The 21,647-nt window shown below is 54.0% G+C and overlaps 1 protein-coding gene across 15 annotated transcripts in view; it reads left to right on the top strand.

Annotated features, from left to right (window-relative positions):
- The first annotated feature begins 5,595 nt into the window (after nt 1-5,595).
- Nucleotides 5,596-21,647, top strand: part of Rap1gap (RAP1 GTPase activating protein) — a 62,523-nt gene continuing 46,471 nt past the window's right edge. For 9 of the 15 annotated variants that reach the window (XR_012907563.1, XR_012907565.1, XR_012907564.1 and 6 more), the window contains exon 1: nt 5,721-5,836. Coding sequence is in view for 3 of the 15 variants with exons in the window: in XM_075946741.1 (XP_075802856.1) it covers nt 21,126-21,169 (44 nt within the window). In the remaining 12 variants the exon portion in view is untranslated. Of the gene's footprint in view, nt 5,837-20,964; nt 21,170-21,647 lie in introns of those variants that run through there. The other 6 variants (XM_075946752.1, XM_075946748.1, XM_075946741.1 and 3 more) reach the window with 6 other exon arrangements.

Below are 21,647 nucleotides of genomic sequence, written 5' to 3' on the forward strand. Positions count from 1 at the left end.
TGTTAGTCCAGAGTGAGTTCTTTGTCCTTTGACCTGCCAGTGTTGGTCTTCCATCCCAGGTCTGATCAGATCCTGGCCAACAGCAGACACTGATACTCCGTTTAAGTGGCCTGCTTTGATACCTAAGAGATGGTTTGTCTTTTCAGAGCAGGGAAGCCTGCCTTTCGTTTTCCATAAGCAGCCAGGCAGGTCACCAAGTGCTCAAGGGTAGTCAGGGTTCAGGGTGGTAGTGCAGAGTGTAGGCATGTGAACAGTGTTGACCAGATTCAGTACAATTCAGACCCCAAAAAGAAAGGGCAGACAACACTGCACAGCTTCCCTGAGGGCCCTGACATGCTGGGTGTGTAGGAAGGTCCACCTGGTTTCCTAGTAATTCCACCCTTTACTTTGTTAGCAAGGAAAGCTGCAGATTGTGGCCTTGCTTGTGTTTCCTCATCCCATGAGCATCTGCTGCTGTGCTCACCCAGCATCTGGAGGATTAGGTGTTCATGCAGTCTGAAAGTGCACTGGGGGATCCAGAGTGCACCCCCGCCCCCCAGCCTTCACCAAGAACGAACGCATTCCTTGTGCTGGGAGCTCTGCAGGCTGCAGCGGTGGCTGGCCAGGTGCTCCATTAACCTTTTTCATAGATCTTTAGCCCATATCACCATGGACAGTGGCTAAACAATACACGGCTTGAGTACCTGTTTACCTGCAGGGGCATGCTGAAAGGCATTCCAAATATGGTTAGAATGTGTGTAGAAGACTTCTGCCTTTCCGATGGACAGTTCTTGCCCCAGAAGGGCAGCTTCAGTTGTTTTGATTGCCGTTGCCAAGAACATAGTAACATCCCTGTAAGGGTGTGCAGGTGCCAGATGCCTGTTGGTGCTTCATAGCTCTTTCTGTGGTTTTGCTTGTTCATGGATTATTGAAGTTTTACAAGTAATAACTGTTCGAGTTGAGGATTGGAAACAGGTGTCCCTTGTGTGTTCCCGACAAACTCCAGAACCTATTGCGCTGAGCCAAGTTACCACTCAGCAGGCTGTAGGAAGGAGGAGAGGAAATATTGCCACTTCTCGGAGCTCTGGGCCCTTTTCAAGCTGATGTTGGTCTGCCTTCGGGATTGTTGCTATCTAAGCCTTTTGTGTGCCCTGACCATGGGAGGCAAAACTCTGCAGGAGAAACGGGGTTGGTTGGTTTTTGTCTTGTTTAAAGATATTCTGTAAACAGTGCTCTGTCTGCATGTACGCCTGCAGGCCAGAAGAGGGCACCAGATCTCATTACAGATGGTTGAGAGTCGCCATGTGGTTGCTGGGAATTGAACTCAGGACCTCTGGAAGAGCAGCACCACTCTTAACTGCTAAGCCAGCCCTCTAGCCCTGGTTGGTTGGTTTTGAGACAGGGTTTTTTCTGTTTATCCCCAGCTGTCCTGGAAGTTTCTACCTTCCAGGTGCTGGGATTAAAGGCTTGAGGCACCATTCCCAGCCTTTGTTTTAATTTGTTTTTACACAGGGACCTAACTAGGTAGCACAGCCTAGCCTTGAACTTGTGGTCCAGCTTTAGCCTCCCCAGTGTTGGGACTATGGTATGGGCTACCATTTCCTGCTTGTATTGACCTCCCCCCCCCCTTTTTTTTTTGGCGGTGGTGGTGGGGACAGGGACTTAGTTAGCTAGGCTGATCTAAAACCATGTAGGCAGTGATGATCTTCTGATCTTCCGGTCTGTAAGGAGTCCAGGTGTAACATTGACACACCTGGTCTTAGTGGTGCTCTGGACTGACCCCAGGGCCTCATACGTTGGAGGCAAGCACTCTCAACTGAGCTGCATCCTTGGGCCTGTGTCACTCTGTGTCATCTGCTCCCTCCCCCGGAACATACACAGTGAAAGAAACTTCCTGCATTGGCTTGGCTAGCACCTCAGGGGCAGCCAGAGCCTGTCATTAAAATCGCTATTGGGCATAGAGGATCCAGCCCTGCAGCAGCAACTGTTGAGGCTGCTGGGTTCCAGATATAGGCTATGCTGCCAGGCCAGGCAAGCCCTGGGCCACAGGAAATGGGGACATGCTCCAGGCAAGTCACTGCCTGGGTTGGACCATGGCCGGCTGGCACACTGGCCTCTGCACACTTGTATCTGGGTGTTCCTGCCTCTGCCACTCCTGTTTTGTAACCAAGGGCAACCAGCTCCTTTTATGATCCTGGACAAGAGTGTTCCCAGTTGAACATACGGAAGTTGGCTGTGTAGACACTGTCAAACATTCTTCCTGCCGGGTAGAAGGAGAAAGTGGGGCCTTCTGGCAGGTCCAGCAATGTTCCCACACTCGGCTCATTGGCTCCCTGGAGGATCCTCCAGGTGTGCGTTTGGAAAGTTGCCAACCAGGGCTGGCTGAGGGCTTAGCAGTCCCAGAGTTGCCTCTGGGTAGCTGATGTGTGAAGACTTTGCGGCAGCAGTGTCTTATCCCTCCAGAGCCTGTTACTGGTTCCCCAGATGAAAGAGGCCCTGGATGTCCTCGCTTGTTAGATTCTAAAACTAGAGTGTACTGTTCTACTGGGAGTCAGACTTAAGGTTGAAATGCCTGTCCCTAGAACCATCTCTGAGAAAGCTGTCCCAGTTCTGGTCTGGCTTAGGCCACTGCCACCAGAACGTGGTCATCTTACTTGGCAGCCCCGGCCATAGCGTTCTCAGGGTCCACCAGATTTTCTCCGATAGGCATGTCTGAGAAGAGAGCTGGGGTTGGGCCAACATCTCTTCTGAAGATTCACTACCTAGCCCCTAGGCCTCTGCACAGCCTGCCTGAGGGATGCTTAGCATGCGTGTTTCCTAGATGCAAGCCCTGTGGGACATCTCTGCCTTGCTTTTCTTCCCTTTGTCAGAGCTAGCAGAGGTGTCTTTCCCAAGGGACATCATTTCTGTTTTAGAACAAACACGCACACTATTGAGAAACCGCGGATGTGCCATCTATGTTTCCATTCTCAGCCTCAGATGTCAGCATTTGAAGCCATCTTAGTGAATGCAAGGGCAAGGTGGTAGCAGGGTTGGAGCATATTCAGTGAGGACAAGAAAGCTAGTGCCTAGAGCAGCCATGTGTGAGTGGTCAGTGCTGAGTGGTTTGGATTGAAATAGGCCAGAGAAAGCAAAGCTCCAGGGCCTTTGTCCAATCTTCAGTCCATGCCAGGCTGTGCACCCAGCCCCCTTCATAGGCACGTGTTGTCTCCTCCCCGGGGCCTCTGGCCATCTCAGAATGGTGCCCTCCAAGAACCACAAGAGATTATAAGCCTCTCATTGAAGAGGCTTTCTGCAAAGAGGAACCGGCTGTAATTGAAAAGCTCCTTGATTCTAAAGAAACAGGCCTGGGACATAAAAGCCTTCGTTCTCTCCTTAGCCGGTGTCAGGCATGTTCAGTTCCCCCGTGCAAGTAAGCACCATGGCCCCGGAGCTTTTAATCTGTGTGTCCAGAGAGCATGGAAGGACAAAGGCCCACGACAGGGCAGCTGGGCTTTTTGATCCACGCAAGATTCCTTTTTGTTTTTCTGTTTCTGGAGTCTCGACAGATGCCTGAGGGGAAGACCTTCCTCTACCTGAGTTCTGGGCTCACTGTCCTCCTGCCGTCCCTGCTTTGTGTGGTGCTGGCAACCTAAGGTCTCCTGATGGTAGGCAAGCACTCTACCGACTGAGCTATATCCTCACCTAGTGCTCTACCGCCCAACCGCGTTCAAGGCCCTAGTTTTGTTTTGTTTTAAATTGAGCATGGTGGCTCATAAATTTAATCCCAGCACTTGGAAGGTAGAGGCAGATGGATCTCTGAGTTCAAAACCAGTCTGGTCTACATAGAGAATTCCAGGACATCTAGAGCTACATAATAGACCCTGTCTCCTGCTACCCCTACCCCCATCCCCAGAAAAAAATTGAGACAGGGTCTTGCTAAGTTGTCCAGGGAATTTTTAAATTCTGAGTAGTTTAGGCAGGCTTTGAACTTGGGATCTTCCTGTCTCCTGGAGAGTTGGGATTACATCAGCTCTAGCTCCCTGGTATATTTCTACCCCCCACCACCCGCTGTCTGCTTTTCCCTTGGGCCCAGATGGGACACTTCAGTCTAATAAGCTGCCTGGAGCAGGCTGTTGTCCATCTGTCTGCAGGGCCTTTGTCGGGCTCCAGGTGCTGAACCACGTACTCACACAGCTGGGAGGGAAGAGGCCACTGTTGGGAAAGGAGTTAGGAAGCAGGAAGAGGCACGGGATTGTGCTTAAAACTGAATTCAACATTCTGCTCTGCTGTGTACAAAAAGCCAAAGGATGCCTAGGAGAACCCTGGAATTTGGACTTCTGAGATGGGTGAAGCTCGTCTATCACACTCTGACCAGAAGGTATGTAGGCACTTGGGTGTTCTTTCCCAGTTAGTACTGGGTCCACAAAGATTATTACTTCCAGAGACAGTTGCCACCACACGTCAGGGTCCCATCCCAACGAGGCCCTGGAACAACCTCATTTAATTTCTTTCCTCTATTTCTAGCTTTGACTCCTAGAGTATTTATAGAACGTCAAATGGACTGCCAGGGTGTTCTCCAGGAGCCTCATCAGTGCCTCAGCTGCCTGTGGTACCCTTGTTGTCCGGGGCCACTATACCAGCATCATCGACACTCTGGAAAAGCTGGAAACCAGCCTCCAGCGGCTCGGCAGTCTGGCTATTCCAGTGTGGCGCTGGGCTGTGGCCTCCACCCCACTCACACTGCTGGGAGAGCATGCCCGCTGCTCCTCAACCTTTTTCCCGTGGGGGAGGAGGGCATGAGGGATTTCCCCTAATCTCCCTTGAGGAGAGTGAGGTCCCTGGGGGTCTGAAGTCTGGCCAAGTCCTACAGCAGCTGCTGTAAGGGTTGCCAAAGACCCAGATCATTTCCTTAATGAGACGTAGTCCCTGTGGCTCAGGAAGTAAGAGTGGGAGTGGAAGGTAGGTGCTCAAGAAACATGAAATCAGGATTTGAGTAGTTTCTCCTAAGTCCTACCATGACCTTAGACAGCCCCAAATATAACGGGATGAACAAGATGGAAGTTCTCTCTCCCACCCTTGCGGCCTCAGTTTCCCCAGTTAGAACAATGAGTGAGACCCAGAGATAGTCAGGGTCTGCTCCGATGTTCTGTAACTTGGTCAGGATCTTGCATCTAACCAGAAGGCTCTCGAACAGGTCTGCACCTATACAGTCGTCTCTGCCCCTGGCCTCGGGAAGAGGGGTGTGTTCACCAACAGCAGCTAGAGTTGGTGGGCAGGCCCAAGAGCTCATCCTGTAGTCAGCTTGCTAGGTGACCTTGGGCAGGTTTCTTAAGGGGTTCTCCGAGGTCACTCTGACTAGATGTAGGGTTTGCTCTTGGTCCTCTTGTGCCTTCCCTCCAGTCCTAGCCTAAGGTGGGGTAGAGAAGAACCTAAGGAGACGCAGGGAGTCACTGATTAGTGGGTCTCTCTCTCTCTCTACTCCTGCCCCAGCGTCTCCCGTAGAAGAGTGTCGTGACCCCCGCCCCCCAACTCTCCAATCGCCCTGAAGTTGTCCTCAGAGCCCCCAGCACTGCTGCTGTCTGGCTGTGCAGTCCTGAGCTTGTCCCTACACCTCTCTGGGCCCTAGTTTCCCTACCTGTTAGACAGGGGCGCTCAGCAGGGGTGGCCTCCCTGCCGCTCCCGCGCCTGGGGCTCAGGCTCCGCAGTGAGGGGGGGAAGCGGCGCCGGGAAGGAGCGATCGGCGGTCACGTGACGTCCCCCTCCCCGAACTGCGGCGGCGGTGGCGGCGGCGGTGGCGAGCGCGTCCCGGCAGAGCTGCAGCAGCAGCTGAGGGCACCGGAGTGCCAAGCCCAGGACGCCCCGGCCGAGGCCCCGGGTGAGTGCCGACTCGATGTAGGAGATCCGGGCGGGGAGGGGCGCGGCCAGGCTAGATGGCGGCGTGGCTGGGCGGGCGAGGGGGGGACCCCAGCGGGCACCAGCCATGACGCGGGCAGACTCGGGTTCCACCCTTAGGTTTCCTGAGTCCTAGGCTCCGTCACCCTTGTCACCCTCCGGAGGGAACGGGGGGGGGGGGGGAAGTGGGCGCACTGGGGAGAGGCCAGCCCGGCATCCCCAAGGGGAGGTACTCTGTTCCTCTGACCAGGGAAGTGGGGGTCCTCTGGCTATCGCCCTGGGCCTTGATGTCCTTGCATCTCCAGATATATAATTCATCCGTGCTCGTCCGTACCCAGCACCGAGCGGGGCACTGGCGTCACGAAGTCCTTGTTGCCACCCCTGGCTCGGTAGGCTCTGAGGGTTGGTGGTTGAATTCACTGGCAGTCACCTCTGTGCCCTGCAGGCCCTTTGGGAGCCCTGTGATGTGACAGCTTCCTGAAGAAATCTTGGGTCCTCCCCTCTCTGTGTGTGTGTCTGTCTGACCGACCCCTTTATCCGTCCCTCTCCAATGCTTGACCTTGCGGGTGGCTGTCACAGCATAGGCCTGAGGTGGGGTTAGGAAGCACATCCCACCCCTTCCTCACATGGTATATTGGCATTTGTGTCTGTCCTTCAGCCCCTTCCCTGCCAAAGTCAGAGGGCCAGACACCTATTGGCCTGCAGGAGAGATGGGGAGAGAATCCTGCCAGGTATGAAGCAGGAGCAAGGCCAAGAGGAAGTGGGGGTGAGATTGTACCTTTTCCTGTCCAAGGGAGCTAACTGCATGTGTGCAACCCCACCAATCCAGGGCCGACTAGATGATGGTTCAGGGGAGAAGTTGCTCAGAATAGCGCTGATTGGTGTCTAGGTGAGCTCAGAACCCATAGGGCAGCAGGAACAGGTTGTGTTCAGACCCCTGCCCCATGGGGTTTCCCTTTGGCACCTCAGCCTGACTCCAGAGCCCCCTGGCAGTGGAAAGACCTGGGCAGTGAGTGGGTATGCCTCTCACCTTGCACAGGATTCTTGGGTGATGATTAACCTGTGGTGTGGGCACCTGCCCTGTGCACCTTCTCTGGCTCCAGCAGCCTTGCACGGCAGGATGAGATCTCCGTGGCACAGGTGGGGAAACAGGCCTGGCCAGGCTGAGCAGACTGTGTGTGGCCCTGAGTTACCTGGTGCTAGGGCTGCAATCAGATTTTTTTTTTTTAATCTTTTTGAGATAGGGTCTCGCTATGTAACCCTGGATGGCCTGGAACTTGCTATGGTAGACTAGGTTGGTCTTGAACAGAGATCTGTCTGATTCTGCCTCCTGGTGTGCACCAACACACCTGGCTACAGTCAATTCTCCTGGTGGAGATCCGGCCAAGCTCACTATGGGCTGTGGTCCTTTGCTGCCTGTGTGGAGGGGAGGGGAGGCGCCTCTGGATGGAACTGGGTGAGACGGAGAGGTCTAGAATCTGTACTGGCAGTGATGCCCCTTCCCGTGGCTATGATGTTCCCCACCAGGCTTCAGCCAGCTCATTACTTCATTTAGAAAAGCCCCCTTTTCTCCTAAGATATTGGCCTAGTATGGTCTCAGGAGCCTCTTGCTGCTCTAGACATTACCCATTACAGGTCACACAGGATCCTTTCTCTGGCCTGTTGGGGTGCAGCAAGCCTCCTCTTTGCCTTGAAGTTCTCTTCTCCCTGGATTTCAAGGCACACAAACCCCCAGCCCCACACCAGGGTCTGCACAGGTAGGGAGTAAAGGAGGCCTGAGAGCCTTGCCTTCTGCTCCTGTCCCTACCCCGCTGTCATGTTTCAGAACGCAGAGACCCTTCAAGGACTCCTGAGGCCAGTCAGTCTTCCATGACCCCTGTCTGTCTTCAAGGCCTTTGTTCTGCTGTCAGACTACTGAGTAGCCACATCTGCTGGGCAAACAACCCCATGCCCTGCACAGCCAGACCCAAACACAAACACAGCTTGGCTCACAGATACCCAGAGACCCAGACTCAGGAACACACAGACACCCTCTACCCTGGGTGACCCCACCCACAAGAGACACACCACCCCAACAGATGCCACCTCCGTGACTAAGGGGAGGCTCCTTGAAGCCTTCATCTCTGGGGCTTTTCTACCTCAGTGGCCTCCCGTGTGCTGCAAGGGCGCACGAACCTGCAGAGACAAACACGTGGAGGCCCCATGCCCTTAAAAGTGAACCTGGCAGACATGCTCAGGCGCCCACATGGATACACGCTTGCACACGTGCCTGGCATCAGCTTCCTGTGCGTGGGATGTAACTGCCTTGTCACCCTTGGAGGGTGGCAGTGGCCCTTCTGAACATCCCGCTCCCCAACCAACCCTTACCTTAGTCCCCCTTTGTGCTCCCTCTGAACCCAGCTAGGGATGGAAGGACAGCCTTTGAAACTGCGCCATGTTTGCCCCCCCCCCCCATCACCTGCCCCTGTTCCCACCCTGCACTTATCCAAAGGACTGTTTGAGAGTCTTACCTGGCCTTGAGGGTGCCAATGTGATCCTCGGGTCTCTCCTGAGACCACACAGGACCCAGCACAGGCTTGGAACAGCCACAGCCCCTGCTTCCCTTTCTTCTGCTGCCTTATCAGGTCAAGCTCTGTTTTCTGCTTTGAACAGCCCGCCACCCCCGAGGAGGGCTAGGGGGCCAGCTGGTGTGAATGCAGGAGATCCTTGGATACCTCTGCTCCCCCTTTTTCCAAGGCAGAACAAATGCTAGGCTGAGCCCTGGCACCCTGGCCGAGCTTCTTAGAGGTTGGCATCGCTGGGAAGCTACTACTGAAAGGTGTTTGTGTAGGCTGCGGGGAGGCCTCCTGGGCAGGCCGATGGTGGGTTAGGGGCGATGATGGGCTGTGGGTTCCATCACGATCATTTGGGCCCCAACCCCAGACCTCTGAGAGTGCTGATCCTTGGCCCAAGCTTTGGCCCTTCCTTTAGCTGGGGGTGCAGCCGGGCAAATCATTTCCCCTCTCTGAACCCAACTCAGGTTCTGGGAAGCAGCTTGGTCCAGCTGGGTAGTGAGTTGGGTCAGAGGTGTGAAGAGGCAGGCCCCTTGCCAAGGAGCAAGGCTCAGCTGGGCAGTGTGATCATGAGAGGACTCAGGCTGGGGACTTTCTATGGGCCAGAAGCTCTAGGTCTAGCCTAGGCTACCATGGACTTTGGATTCCAGAGGCAGCCATCCTGGGATCAGGCCAAGGCAGAGGGGGCCCCGAGGGCAGGAGCCACAGCTGTAGTATCCCTCTGCAGCACGGATGTTCTTAGCCTTCACGACAGGCTCTATTTTTAGGGCTGAAGACTGACGTTTGACAAGCAGGTGATTCAGAAAAGAGGCAAGGAGGAATCCATCCGAAAGGTGCTTGTTGGGAGGCACCCCAAAATCAGAGAGGATCTCACTGGGAGGACTGGGGACAGAGGTGAGCTGGGAGTGGCAGTCACTGTGGGTTGTGTTACTGTGCTTGTTGCCTGCAGAGAGATGAGGTTCGGAGTGCCTCGACTGCTCTACCAGCCTGAGGTCATGCTCCTGTCGGGGTGAGCAGACCCGAATCTGTGTTTCTGACTCTCTGGACAAGATCCGTGGTTTGGGGGCATTTCCCTCCGTCTTCCTGAGGCTCTGTTTCTTTATCTGTAAAGCAGGGACTGTGTATTGTTTTGTTTTTTTAAGTATTAAAAAGATTAACATAGGTGGTCGTGTACAGCTTTAATACCAGCGCTTGGGAAATCAAGACAGGCAGATCTCTGGGAGTTTGAAGCCAGCAAGTAACAAGTTCAAGGCCAGCCAGAACTGTGCGGACAGACCACATCCAAAAACAATACCCCAATAAAATAAATAAAGACGCTGGATAGGACTCTTCAAGAATCCAAATCCAATCCGAACTGGCTCAGTAGTGGCCACTGGGAGGGCAAAGTAAGGAGGAACTCGAGTTCAAGACCAACCTGGGCTACATATGGAGATTAAATCTAAAACAACGGAATAATGAAAAATGCTGGACCTGGTGGCCCAGGCCTGGAATCCCAGCTATCTGGAGCCTGGGTGCATGGGAGGAGTGAAAATTCAAGACCTGTCTGGAGTAGAGAGCGAGTTAAAGGGCAGCCTGGGCAGCTTAGAGAAACCCTGTCTCCAGATAAAAAGCTGGGCTGTGGTTCAGGGGTAGAGGGCTTGCCTAGCCCGTGCAGGGCCAGGCTCAAGGCTGGTGAGGGTCGTCCGTAAGCAAAGAATTCAAGTCAGAGCTCTGCTGTGTGGCTTTGAACAAGTCATCTTCTGTTTGAAACTCAGAGTTCTCCCCAACACAGGAGTGTTGAGCTCCTGTCTGTTTTCCTCTTGCAGGTGTAGTGAGGATGTCGGCACAATCCCTGGGAACCGCTTTGGATAAATAGGGCTGGGCTCAGAGGCAAACACTCAAATGTACAGAGGAGCAAACCCCAGGAAAGCCTGGAGAAAAATCTTTTTTTACACACTTCACAGTGTTTCCTCTCCTGCCTTTTCCTCACTTTCCTTTTTAAAAAGACATTTGTTTATTAGCTTATTTACATGTGTATGCATGTAGGCATGACAGCACACATGTGGACATCAGAGGACACCTTGCAGGAGTCCGTTCCCTCCACCCACCATGTGGGTCCCAGGAATCAAACTCAGGTTGTCAGACTTGGCAGCAAGCACCTTTACCCACTGAGCCATCTCACCAGCCCTTCCTTTCCTTTCCTTTCCTTTCCTTTCCTTTCCTTTCCTTTCCTTTCCTTTCCTTTCCTTTCCTTTCCTTTCCTTTCCTTTCCTTTCCTTTCCTTTCCTTTCCTTTCTTGTTTTTGTGATAAGTTCTCACTATGTAGCCCACACTGGCCTTGAACTCATGGTAATCCTCCTCTCTCAGCCTTCCAAGTGCAAGGGATTCAGGCATACATCGCTATATCCAGCTCAAACTTTCCGTCAGTGTTTGGGGTAGTGGGATTTTTTTTTCTCCCATGACAACACGTTTTCAAGGTGATTGGCACTTGGGCAATATTTCCTCCTGAGGGGTCAGGGCCTGGCACATGCTAGGTGTTAGTACATGGTAACCTTGGTGTCAAGAGAATTCCGAGTTGCACGGTGAGAGGGTCGAAGGCAAGGCTGATGGTGTGACCAAGGTTGGGGACTTTGGATGGGGTGACAAAGTGAGTTGCTTTATTAACGGCTTGTCTGCCAGCCTGAGGTCTTTGCATTGCCCCAAAGTCACTAAGGAGTCTGCTGGGCATTCAGCATACAGCCCCTGGATACATGGCCAGACTCAGTAACCAGGGAAGAGTGCCTGATGCAGGCACTGTCCTCTGGCACCTGTGCTGGGTGAGTACCGCCCAGCTCCTTCCTCCCTGGACCCTCATCTTCCTCGAGTACAGACAAAAGCACCACACTGTCTTTATCTCTGGAGCAGGTGAAGGGGGTTCAAGACAGCAGCTCTGCCGAGAACAGCATAGCTGAGAGTTCACAGAAGGCTGGCACCTTGTCCCCCTGCCTCTGCCTTGTTAGCGGGGGGGGGGGGGGGGGAGGGCAATGAAGTAGGTTCTGAGTCTGCTGTTAGGTCTGTGGCCTGGGAGAAGTCCGTGATAGCCACAGAGCTCCAGGAGCTAATGATGGCTATGCTGTTTGAAAACCCAGGGGTGTTTTTCGCTTAGGGAGTCAAGGAGCTTCTGTAACTGCCTGTTCCTCAGGCGCCCTTGGGAATTTGGAGCTGGAGCTGTTGGCAAGGTGAACAAGGGACAGCAGGTGCAGATCAGACACCCAAGCCACCTCCTCAAGTCCACCAGGGCCACGGACTTGCGAGGAAAAAGTGAGGCTGGACTGTGGGGTTCAGCCCTTTGCCCCCGAGATCTGACTTGAATCTCTAAGGGACCAATTCCCCTGCCCAAGGTCCCTTTCTTGATTCAGGACTCTAGGGGCAGGTGGAGGTCCTTAGTGGAGGGTGACCTTAGTGTCCCCTGACTGACCGCTTAGGACCAGAGCTTGATGGGGAGCCTCTGATTTCTTTATTCTCCAAGAGGGCCAAATCCTGACCTCAGGGTGTGCTAGGATGAGGTTTCCTGACACCCTTTCTCTGACCTTGGAAATCAGCAGAGAGGCCGCCTGTCCTCTGGTCAGCTGCTGCAGGCCCTTGTGCCAGTCCTGGTGGCCTGCTAAGGACGTCGCAGGGCTACATTTAGGTGTGAGCGGACTGTGGCATTGCCTGTTCACACCTACCTCCCGCCTTGTGGTCTGTCTCTCTGAGTTCTAATTACTGGGAACAAAGCTTGGCCCTTAGGGCCGAGACCACACCCATCCCTGCCACCAGACTTACAACTGGAAAGGTGCAGGTAGTTGTCCCTAAAGATAGAGAAGCCTGGGACTTGCTCCCCATTGCCCCAAATGTATACAGTCCTTCCCAGCAGGATGGGAACCACATGGCAGCCTTTGGGATTCTAGGAGGATATGCTGAATGTGGGCGGAGCAGCAGAACCCTGGAGGGGCATTAATTGAGCAGTTACTGTTCACTGTATGAGTTCCATGCCAATGCTTTCCATGGACCCATCCCATTGACTCCTCAGCAACTGTTATTATCAGCTCTAAGGGGCTCGGGGATGTTAAGCAGCCTCCAGAGGTCACTCGGTGGACTGAGATTTTAATTAGGGGTGTACAGAGGAAGATAGGAGGAACAGGGTGCTGATGAAGGGGGAGGACTATCCCCCAGCAGCTCTAGGAAGTTTGCTCAGGCCATGGGAACGAGGCTGCCACCAGGACAGGGGCTCTCCCTATCAGTTCTGTCCCTCAGCCTGCCAGTGCCAACATGGAGAACGTGGATGTCTCATGACAGGGAGGAAGGAGGGCCTCGCTGGGCCCCTAGGGACCTTTCCCGATTCTTGCCCTGTCGCCATGTGGGCCCCTCAGAGCCAACCCTGTGCTAGTAGAAGTGGTATCGCAGAGCCCTAGAACACGGTGCCTCGAGTAGAAAGGGATGGACCCAGAAACAGGGTCATGCGCATACCCGCCAAGGCCCATCTCCCTGAACCTTAGTTTCATCTTGAGATGGAGTAGCAGCTGCCACACGAGTCATGGTGCCCCCCAGGGCTCAGGGAGGCCACCCAGATGTGACTCAGTCCTACGAAGACCATCATCTGTGAAATGAGGGGTCTAGACCCCATCAAGGGCTTCCCTGCAGTTCTTAGGCTGAGGACGGTTTGGGTTCCAGACTAGAGGCACCCCTCACTCTCGGCCCCATTCCAGTCTGGGGTGCTGGGCCCCAGGGTTAGTCTGTGGGAGGTGGGACTAGGGGCTTCAGAGCTAGGTCTTGCAGGTTGAGAGGAGGGTCTCAGAGTCTGAACTACACCTCTGCCCCTGTCCAAGAGGTGTCTTTGCCCACCATGCCCAGGGGCCTGGACTACCTTGGCAAGCAGAGTGAGAAGAGCCTTTGGAAAGCCCTTTTTGTAGACAGAGAATGGGGCCCAGAGGGGGTTGGAACCTTTTCCGAGTTACTCTGTGAGCTAGTGTGGAGGTTGGCTCAGGGTCTGGGTCTCCTGGACAGGTCATAGCCATACCAGGACTGTCATTAACCATGTTAAACACCTATCTCAATTTTGCTTACTTGGCCTTTTGTTTTTGAAGGGTCTCACTGTGTTGTCTAGAGTGGTCTGGTCTTACACTCATGGCAATTCTCCTGCCTCAGTCTCTCAAGTGCTGAGGTTACATGCACTAGCCACACGTTTCTGTTTTGGTGGTTGGCCTAGAATCTATAATCCTCCTGCCTCAGCTCCCCAAGGCTGGGATTACAGACATACATACCATGCCCGACTGTGTGTCCTTATTTATTGGTTCCTCCTGGGTTAGGGCTGAGAACTTTTGAGTTCTAAAGGCAACCCTGTGAGATAAATACAGTTGCTGCCCTTGCCATCACCTGTTAAAGATCCCAGGCTTTGAAAATTTATGAAAAGATCCAAAGTCACCAGTCAGGAATAGTGGAGCAGGAGGATTCGAACACAGGCCTGACTCGTTCCAAGTTCAAGCTGGCACTAGACCATGTGTGTCATGATAGGGATAAAACTGACTTTCTTCCTGTCTTTCACTGGCCTAGGACACCATTAACACATTCCTTGAACACCTAGCAAGTGCTTAGCGTGACCAGGCTGAGAGCCAGGGACTGGGCAGTGAGGTGCAAGATCCAGACATCCGTCCACTCTGCCTCATTTGTGATGGCTGCCTCTCTCCTGTCCCCAGCCAGCCACAGATTGGCTTTTGCACTCTCTTGAGTGCCCATGGTGTACCTGACCTCCTCTTGCGAGAAATGGGGCAGGACCCAGCGGGTGCACCTGCTACCATGGGTATAAATAACCACCCTGTTATTTCGTGAGCACCAGGCAGCGCCTCTGCTACCGCTCAGCATCCGACTCCAGTCATGGGAGCTGGGCCCCTGCTCTGAGCAGCTCTTGTTCCTATGTCCCTACCCACACAGTGAACCCTGCCCTGCCCTGTGTCCAGGCTTTGCGCCCAGGCTCTGTGGCTCTGCTTATAGAACTCTGTCTGGACTGGAAGGTGTGGTATCTACCAAGCAGCTTGTATCTGTTAAGCACCTACTGTGTGTCTTGCAAGGTTAAAGCCTGGACAAATGGAGAGACTGAGTTCCTCGGGAAGGGTGTGGAGCTCCAGCCTCATCCACTCCAGCCTGTGGAAACCAGAGCAGAATAGTGAGTGACCATCTCAGGACATTTCCACCCCCAACTCTTGGGCAGGCCCTTCAGCCCCCAGGAGCCTGGGTTTCCTAACCTGTGGAATGGGCACAGCCATCCGACCTAACTTACAGGATAGCGGGCTAAATGCTTGGCACAAAGCCTTGGTAGTGGGTAGCTACTGCTTTTCTGGGCATGAATGGTGGGGACTGGGGTCTTGAGGAGCACCCGGGGAGCTGCTGCCAGCCTCAGTTTTCCCATCACTTATGGCAGATGAGCAGTTCTTGTATTATCTAGATCCTGGGGCTGTTGTGAGGATCACAGAGGCCCCAGGGTGCGTAGGTGCAACTCAGCAATCCTCTCAGAGGAACGAAAGGCAGGAGGAACACGGTAGGCGGCAAAGCAGGTGCCACCATTGTGGCATGCAGGTGTGCCATTGTGGCCTGGAGAGGCACAGCCTAGAGGGAAGGGCAAGGACAGACTGTGGGGCCGCCTCCGCAGCAGGGGAGGAGGGAGAAGGTGTGTCACAGCGGGGTCTGAGACACTTTCTCTGAGGGCACAGTGTCTCCACTCTGCCAGAGAGTTGCTGGGGGCTAGGGCTGGAGCGCTGTCCCTGGTCCTGGAGTGCTGCCTGCTCTAGCATGCAATTTCATCGATAGCCAGATGAGGGCGCCAGGGACCGCCTCTGACTCCTGCGCTACATTCAGAGACTATTCAGATAAAGTGCAGCCTTCGTTTCCAGACTTAACACACCTAGATAATAAGCCTACCTGCTCAGCTCATTTCAGAAGTCACTGACATGTCACCATAAGGGAACCAAACGGTGCTCCACTTGTCTGGGTGAATGCCCTGGCATGACCACACTCCAAGAGTCACAGAAGTAACCAAACCCTTGGTATTTATGACAGAGACACTTTTCCATTTAACAGTGGAAAATCTTACTGCTGCACCTGACCTTCAGCTCTGGCTGGCTCCAGTAATTGAACCTCAGAAAATTTCATTATGGATTAAAGTCACATCAAAAAGATACTCACGGGGTTGGAGCTGTGGAAGACCAATTGCCTGGCTTATTCAAGGTCATGGGTTCTATCCAGTCCCCGCACCGCAAAGGGGAAAAAAAAAGCACAGATCAATACTAGCATACGAAGCACTTAGGGGCTAGGCTGACTTACCAGACTGTACCCACCCGCGCGCACACGCAGGAGTCTGCCTTGGCTGGGACTCTCCCTGAATAGCTCTTTGGGCTGCCACTCTCTGAATTGCTGTGGTGACTATCGGTAATTGCTAAATTAAAAACCACCTTCCTGTATTTCCCCAATGCTTCTCAGGGGCGGAGATGTCCTCATTGAGAACCACAGCCAAGGTGGGAGCTTCGTGGTTCTGCCGAAGCTCACGAGGTCCTAGACTGGCCAGCTGTGTGGAAGGGAATGACAGATGAGCCAGCGGAGTCCAGAATAGGAAGGGGCTTGTCCTGGGGAATAGAAAGTGTCTCACAGACCTGGGGGCTAGATCCAGGTCTCCTGACCCAGGGAATAGGGCTCAGTCAGCCTGCTGCTCTGGTAGGTGCTGTGGGCACCTGCCTGAGTTTTAACCAGCTACCCTGAAAGGGAAGGGGCAGGGAAGGCCACACATACACTTAGCAGAGACAGTAAAACAGGGAGGCTAAGGGGGTCCCTGCTGTACCACAGTACAGTGGCTTTTCCCTCCCCTCTGCGCTCTCCTCTGGGATACCAGGCTTGGTTGCACACATCTCTGACTCACAAAAGGCCATTCTCTTTATCTCACGTTTCCCCAGCAGTTTGCTGGGTACCATGCAAGATGCTTGTGTGTGCGTGCCTTACGCACACTGTATAATAAATGTAAGACAATCATAGTTAGAAGATTGTGCGTCCTGTGGGCATGCAAACCTAGCCACAGTCAGTAGGTGAGCACACTTGAGATTTGTGACTCAGGCGAGGAAACTTCATCTGACCGTTGCACATGTGTGTGTGTGTGTGAGCTGACATGTGCATGTCATGGGGGCTGACTTTAACGGGAGCAGATCTACACGTATTGTCTAGGCGCAAGTTAGACATCTGTCTGTGTGCTCTGTAGAGAAGTTCAAGTGCCCGTGAATCTGGGAAGCCTTGTGTACAGATGTGTACTCGGGTCCTCCAGGGAGTGTGTTATGTCAGTGCTCAGCACCAGAACGGGGACAGCAGAGGCATCACCCGTAGCTGCTAGGGGAGGGTGTGAGCTGAGCCACACCTCTTCCTTTCCCAGGGGATACCCCAACCCTGACACTAGAATTTAGATCACAGATCCTGGGACTGGATGGATGTAACCGGGCTAGAAGGATGAGGGTGCTTCCGTGGCTGGTGAAATTCTTTCTGGACGAGTGTATTTTGCTACTGTTGGGCTTTTAGCCTGGTGAGAAAGAGATTGATTAACACATGAGCAAACCTGAGCCCTGGGAGGAACCAGATTCTAGCCAAGCCACTCAGGAGCTGCCAAGACCAGGGCAGGGAGCCCAGGCCTGCCATGTCTCCTGCCCAGGAGGCCCCGAGCATATTCCTGCAGGGCAGGGAGCCCAGGCCCGCCATGTCTCCTGCCCAGGAGGCCCTGAACATATTCCTGAATGGGAATAACTTGAGAGGGAAGGAAGTGGTTGGGGACCCTGGCAAGAACTCAGGAGTAGCATGTGGTGCCCAGCTTGGGATCTTCCCAGGGCTTGCCCATCGCTCCACTCTCTCCTCCAGTTCCCTGCTGAGCTCCATTCCCTGCTGGCTAAGGAGTGCTGCAGGCAGGTGGGCAGGACTCTCAGAGTTCAGCCTGGGGTGAGCTTGGGGAAGGAGCTGTTCTCCACCCCCGCACCTTCCCTTCTTCATCACGTTTGACGTGTGTTCCATTAACTTGGGTACAGATTCAGGAGGCCTAGAAGAGGAGGTTTCTTCCCAGAAGGAGGCTAACCCCAGAGGACACCCCAGCTCCGTTTTCCTACTGAGACAGGATTTCACGTGGCTGAGGATGGCCTTTTCCTGATGCTTCTGCATCCACCTCTCTAGCACTGAGATTAGAGGTGTGAGCCACCACACTTGGTTCTAGTATTTGTTTGTTTATTGAGACAGGATCTCACTATGCAGTGTTGGCTGGTCTGGAATTGGCCCTGTAGGCCAGGTTGGCCTAGAACTCACAGAGATTCACTGGCCTCTGCCTCTTGAGTCCTGGGATTAAAGACGTGCGCACTGTGCGTGGGCCTGATGCCTGGTTTCATTTAGTGCAGGAGAGTGAACCCAGGGTTTCATGCATGCTAGGGCGAGCACTCTGCCAACTGAGCACCACCCCAGCCTGTAGCTTCCTTTTCTAGTCCCCAAGGAATGGGGACTCCTACAGGTGCAGCCGTCATTCCCCAGTGCCAGCCTGCAAGCACCACCCCCTGCCGCAGTAGTCTGTAGTGGTCGGTATGGGTCTCTTGTCGTGCTGTTTCTCTATGTGTCTGTCTTGGAATCTGTCCTGTGTACTGTATACTCAAACACAGATTTGCCTCGTTCTTCAACACTATTTTTAAACTTTTTGTTTGTTTGTTTGTTTAGAGATAGGGTTTCACTATTGAGCTATTAACTATTGAGTCTGTCCTAGAACTATCTCTTGTAGACCAGGCTGGCCTCGAACTCACAGAGATCCGCCTGCTTCTGCCTCCCGGGTGCTAGGATTAAAGGTGTGCGCCACCACCGTCCCGTTAAACTTTTTATTTTATGTGTATGAGTATTTTGCCTGCATGTATGCAGGTACGTATGCACGTATGTATGTATGTGTAACATAGGCAGCCTGGTACCTGAGGCCAGAGGAGGGCTTTGTATCCCCTGGAACTGGACTTGCAGATGGTTGTGAGCCATGTGAACCATGTGGATGCTGGGAACAGAATCAAGGTTCTAAGTAGCCAGTGCTCTAACCACTGAGCAATTTCTCCAGCAGCACCCAGACCCACCCACCCCCTTTTTGAGACACAGGGAAGTGTGCACTGCCATGTCTGGGTCTATTTTATCTATCTATCTATCTATCTATCTATCTATCTATCTATCTATCTATCTATCTATCTATCTATCTATCTATCATCTATCTATATACCATCTATCTATCATCTATCTATCATCTATCTATCTATCTATCTATCTATCTATCTATCTATCTATCTATCTATCCATCTATCCATCAATCTATCGAGACTGGGTCTCATTATGTAGTACTGGCTGTCTTTGAACTGTCTGTGTAGACCAGGCTGTCCTTGAACTCACTGAGATCCACCTCCCTCTCCCTCGCAAGTGTGAGTGCTGGGATTACAGGCACAGGCCACCACACCTAGCCCATTCTTTCTCATAGTTGTGTGGCCCTGCGTCTCCACCTGGGTGGCCAGTGAGTTAGTTTGCTATTACTAGTCTTTGCTATCCTTGTAGAATGAGGCAAACCCGTCTGATTCAGCCTCCTCCAAGTCATGCTGCAGTGAAGGTTTTATTTACCACACACACTGTGCCAGGCAGGGTCCCCAGTGCTTTATGACTGGCAGTTTAATTAATGTGCAGTCAAACCTTTTGGATAATTAGCACCTTCAATACCGGCCCCACTTTGCGGATGGAAAAACTGAGGCACAGAAAGGTTAAGCACCTTGCCCTAGGTCACACAGCTGATGGACAAGAAAGCTCGGTTGGAACCCTAGGAGACCCCACAGGATGCAGGCCTCCCCACCCCTTGCCCTTGGCCATTCATCTCCAGTATCCATGCTGCGGCATAACGAGTGAATTCTTGCGGACTAAGAGGGTACATTTAATGGCTGCCGGCCTGAGGGGCCAGGGGCCGGCCAAGGAGTGCCCTCCGCATCTGTGGCTGAGAGAACATGACCTCACTGACCGTCCCACCCCCATCTCTTGCCAACTGGGCAGCTGCAGTTGGGCAGAGCTCAGAGATAGATCCCACACTGGGCTCTTTGTCCTTGGTGGGAACCCTTCAGCCCCCACAGCCCATCTTAAGGGCCTTCTGTCCCAGCATCAGGGGGACTTCTCTGGGGCCAGGCCCAGCTGGGAAACTTGGCATGTTGGCAGCTCCTTGGCCACCCTGCCAGACTGGGCATTCAGAACCCACTCAGAAACTGGCCCTTTCATTCAGCCTACAGAGGCTAGAGTCCAGGACCGGAGTCCTGTGCGAGTCAAGGGCTGGGCAGCCCCCAACACACGACTGCCCAGGCTGGATTCAGGTTCCCCTTGCCCCATCCAGCTCCTCTCTGGAAACCCCTGCTTCTCCACAGAAGGTGATGGAGGCGGGGGTGAGGGGGAGATTTGTTCTCTTCTCAGAAGGTGACTCTTAGTTACACTCCCAGACTCAGCCCTCCTCACCATCCAGCCCTACCTGACCCCTCCTACAGAGCACGCTCTTCACACTGCCCTGCAGAGGGGGTCCCTCTTCAGTGGAGTCCGCAGCTGGGGTCCAGCACAGTCTCCTCTACCCCCAACCCCACTCTGAGCACCCTGCCAAGAGGGCCAGGAGGGAGCCCAACCCTCCTCCAAAGCTGAAAACCAAGAACTCTGTGATCTCAAAGCAGCCCTGAACCCTTCAGGCCGCTCCTCATGGCCCCTCAGCTCATCTGAGCTCAGAGCAAAGGGGACAGCATGGGGTGGGGGGTGCGGGGTGGAGCCTGGCTGAGGCAGCAGGCTCAGTAACTGCTGTGAGCCCAGCCCAGCCCAGCCCTGCCCAGCCCTGTCTGGGTGAAGCAAGCTGGAGTCTAGACCCTTGCCGGTCATAACTGTCATTTCCCAAGAGATGAAGGAGCCAGCCTCGCCCTAGCTCAGTTACAAAAGCACTTCTGAGGATCCTTGCCACCTGGCCTTGTCCCTTTGATGGGCCCTTAGCCCTCTTCTCTATCGCTGCAGTCCCTAAACTTCCCCCAAGCAGGGGCTCCTGGAGCCTCCGTAGACAGGGGTGAAGGAGCATTGCAGGGGTGAGACAGTGTGTCCCACTGTCAGCTGGTATCCCGAGGAGTGTCAGGGCAATGCCCTAGGCTGGCTGGGTGTAGAGGAGAGAGCGTCTGTGTCTGCTGAGGGACTGTATGAGGGGACTTTAGGATCCAGCCCTGTTTGTCTCCAAAGGTCAATGCCTGAGGGGTCCTTGGCTAGACGGATTTCCAGACCTCCCCTCTCTGCTGAGGGATCATTCTGAAATTCCTGCCGGAGCTTCAGCTAGGACAACAGGAGGGTTCCTCATTCTCTAACCTGCAGAAAGGGCCACAGGGCATCAGCCCCGAGGCTTATGGGCTGTGCACCATCTGTCTCCGCATTAACTCAGCTTCTCATCGCCCTGGAGGCCAAGCTGACCCAACCGTGCCAGTGGGACACCCTCCGCGTCTCTAGGGGAGGACTGGAGGTGGCTGTGTGGATGGGGCCGTGTGGGGGTGGTGCTCTCGGAAAGCCCCGCAGCCTGGAGCGAACAAGCGGTCCTTTCTGCGCTGGGGCCTCAGCTGGCGAGCGGCCGGGGCGCACAAGGTCCAGTCTGGGGCCGCGTTGCCAAGGTGACCCCGCGCTCGGCAGGCTGCGGGCAGTGGCCAGGACACCATGAGCAGCCGGAAGCGCAGCTTCACCTTCGGCGCCTACGGAGGGTAGGTGTGAGTGCGAAGCCAAATGCTGTGCGGGTCTTGCTTGGGTGCGGTGGCCCCCGTGGTGGGGAGGGGTGCGGAGGCTGAGGCGAACTTCCATCCAAGTCGTGAGTGGGATGAATGAGCTCCCGCGTGCTCTGTTGGGTATTCACATGCACGTGTGGGGGTGAGAGTAAGTGCGGATTGCAGTATGAGTGTGTGGAAGATGCCTGGACGTGTGTGTGTGTGTGTGTGTGTGTGTGTGTGTGTGTGTGTGTTCCAACTGGATGGATGTATTGCTAGGTCTACGTGGTGGGGTAGACAGTCTCAGAAGGCCCTACAGGGACTTCCACTTTGTCTCTGTCATCTCTCTACTGAGGCTTTGAAAGTTGGTCCCTAGGAGCCATCAGAAGCCCCTGCCCCAACTCTGACCATCTCACCTTGTGGAAGCCAAACACCCTATATGCTTCCCGCTTGACCTGGAGGCTAGGGCTGGGGGCAG

The sequence above is a fragment of the Microtus pennsylvanicus genome, chromosome 13 (genome assembly GCF_037038515.1).
Source record: "Microtus pennsylvanicus isolate mMicPen1 chromosome 13, mMicPen1.hap1, whole genome shotgun sequence".
Classification (NCBI taxonomy): Eukaryota; Metazoa; Chordata; class Mammalia; order Rodentia; family Cricetidae; genus Microtus; species Microtus pennsylvanicus.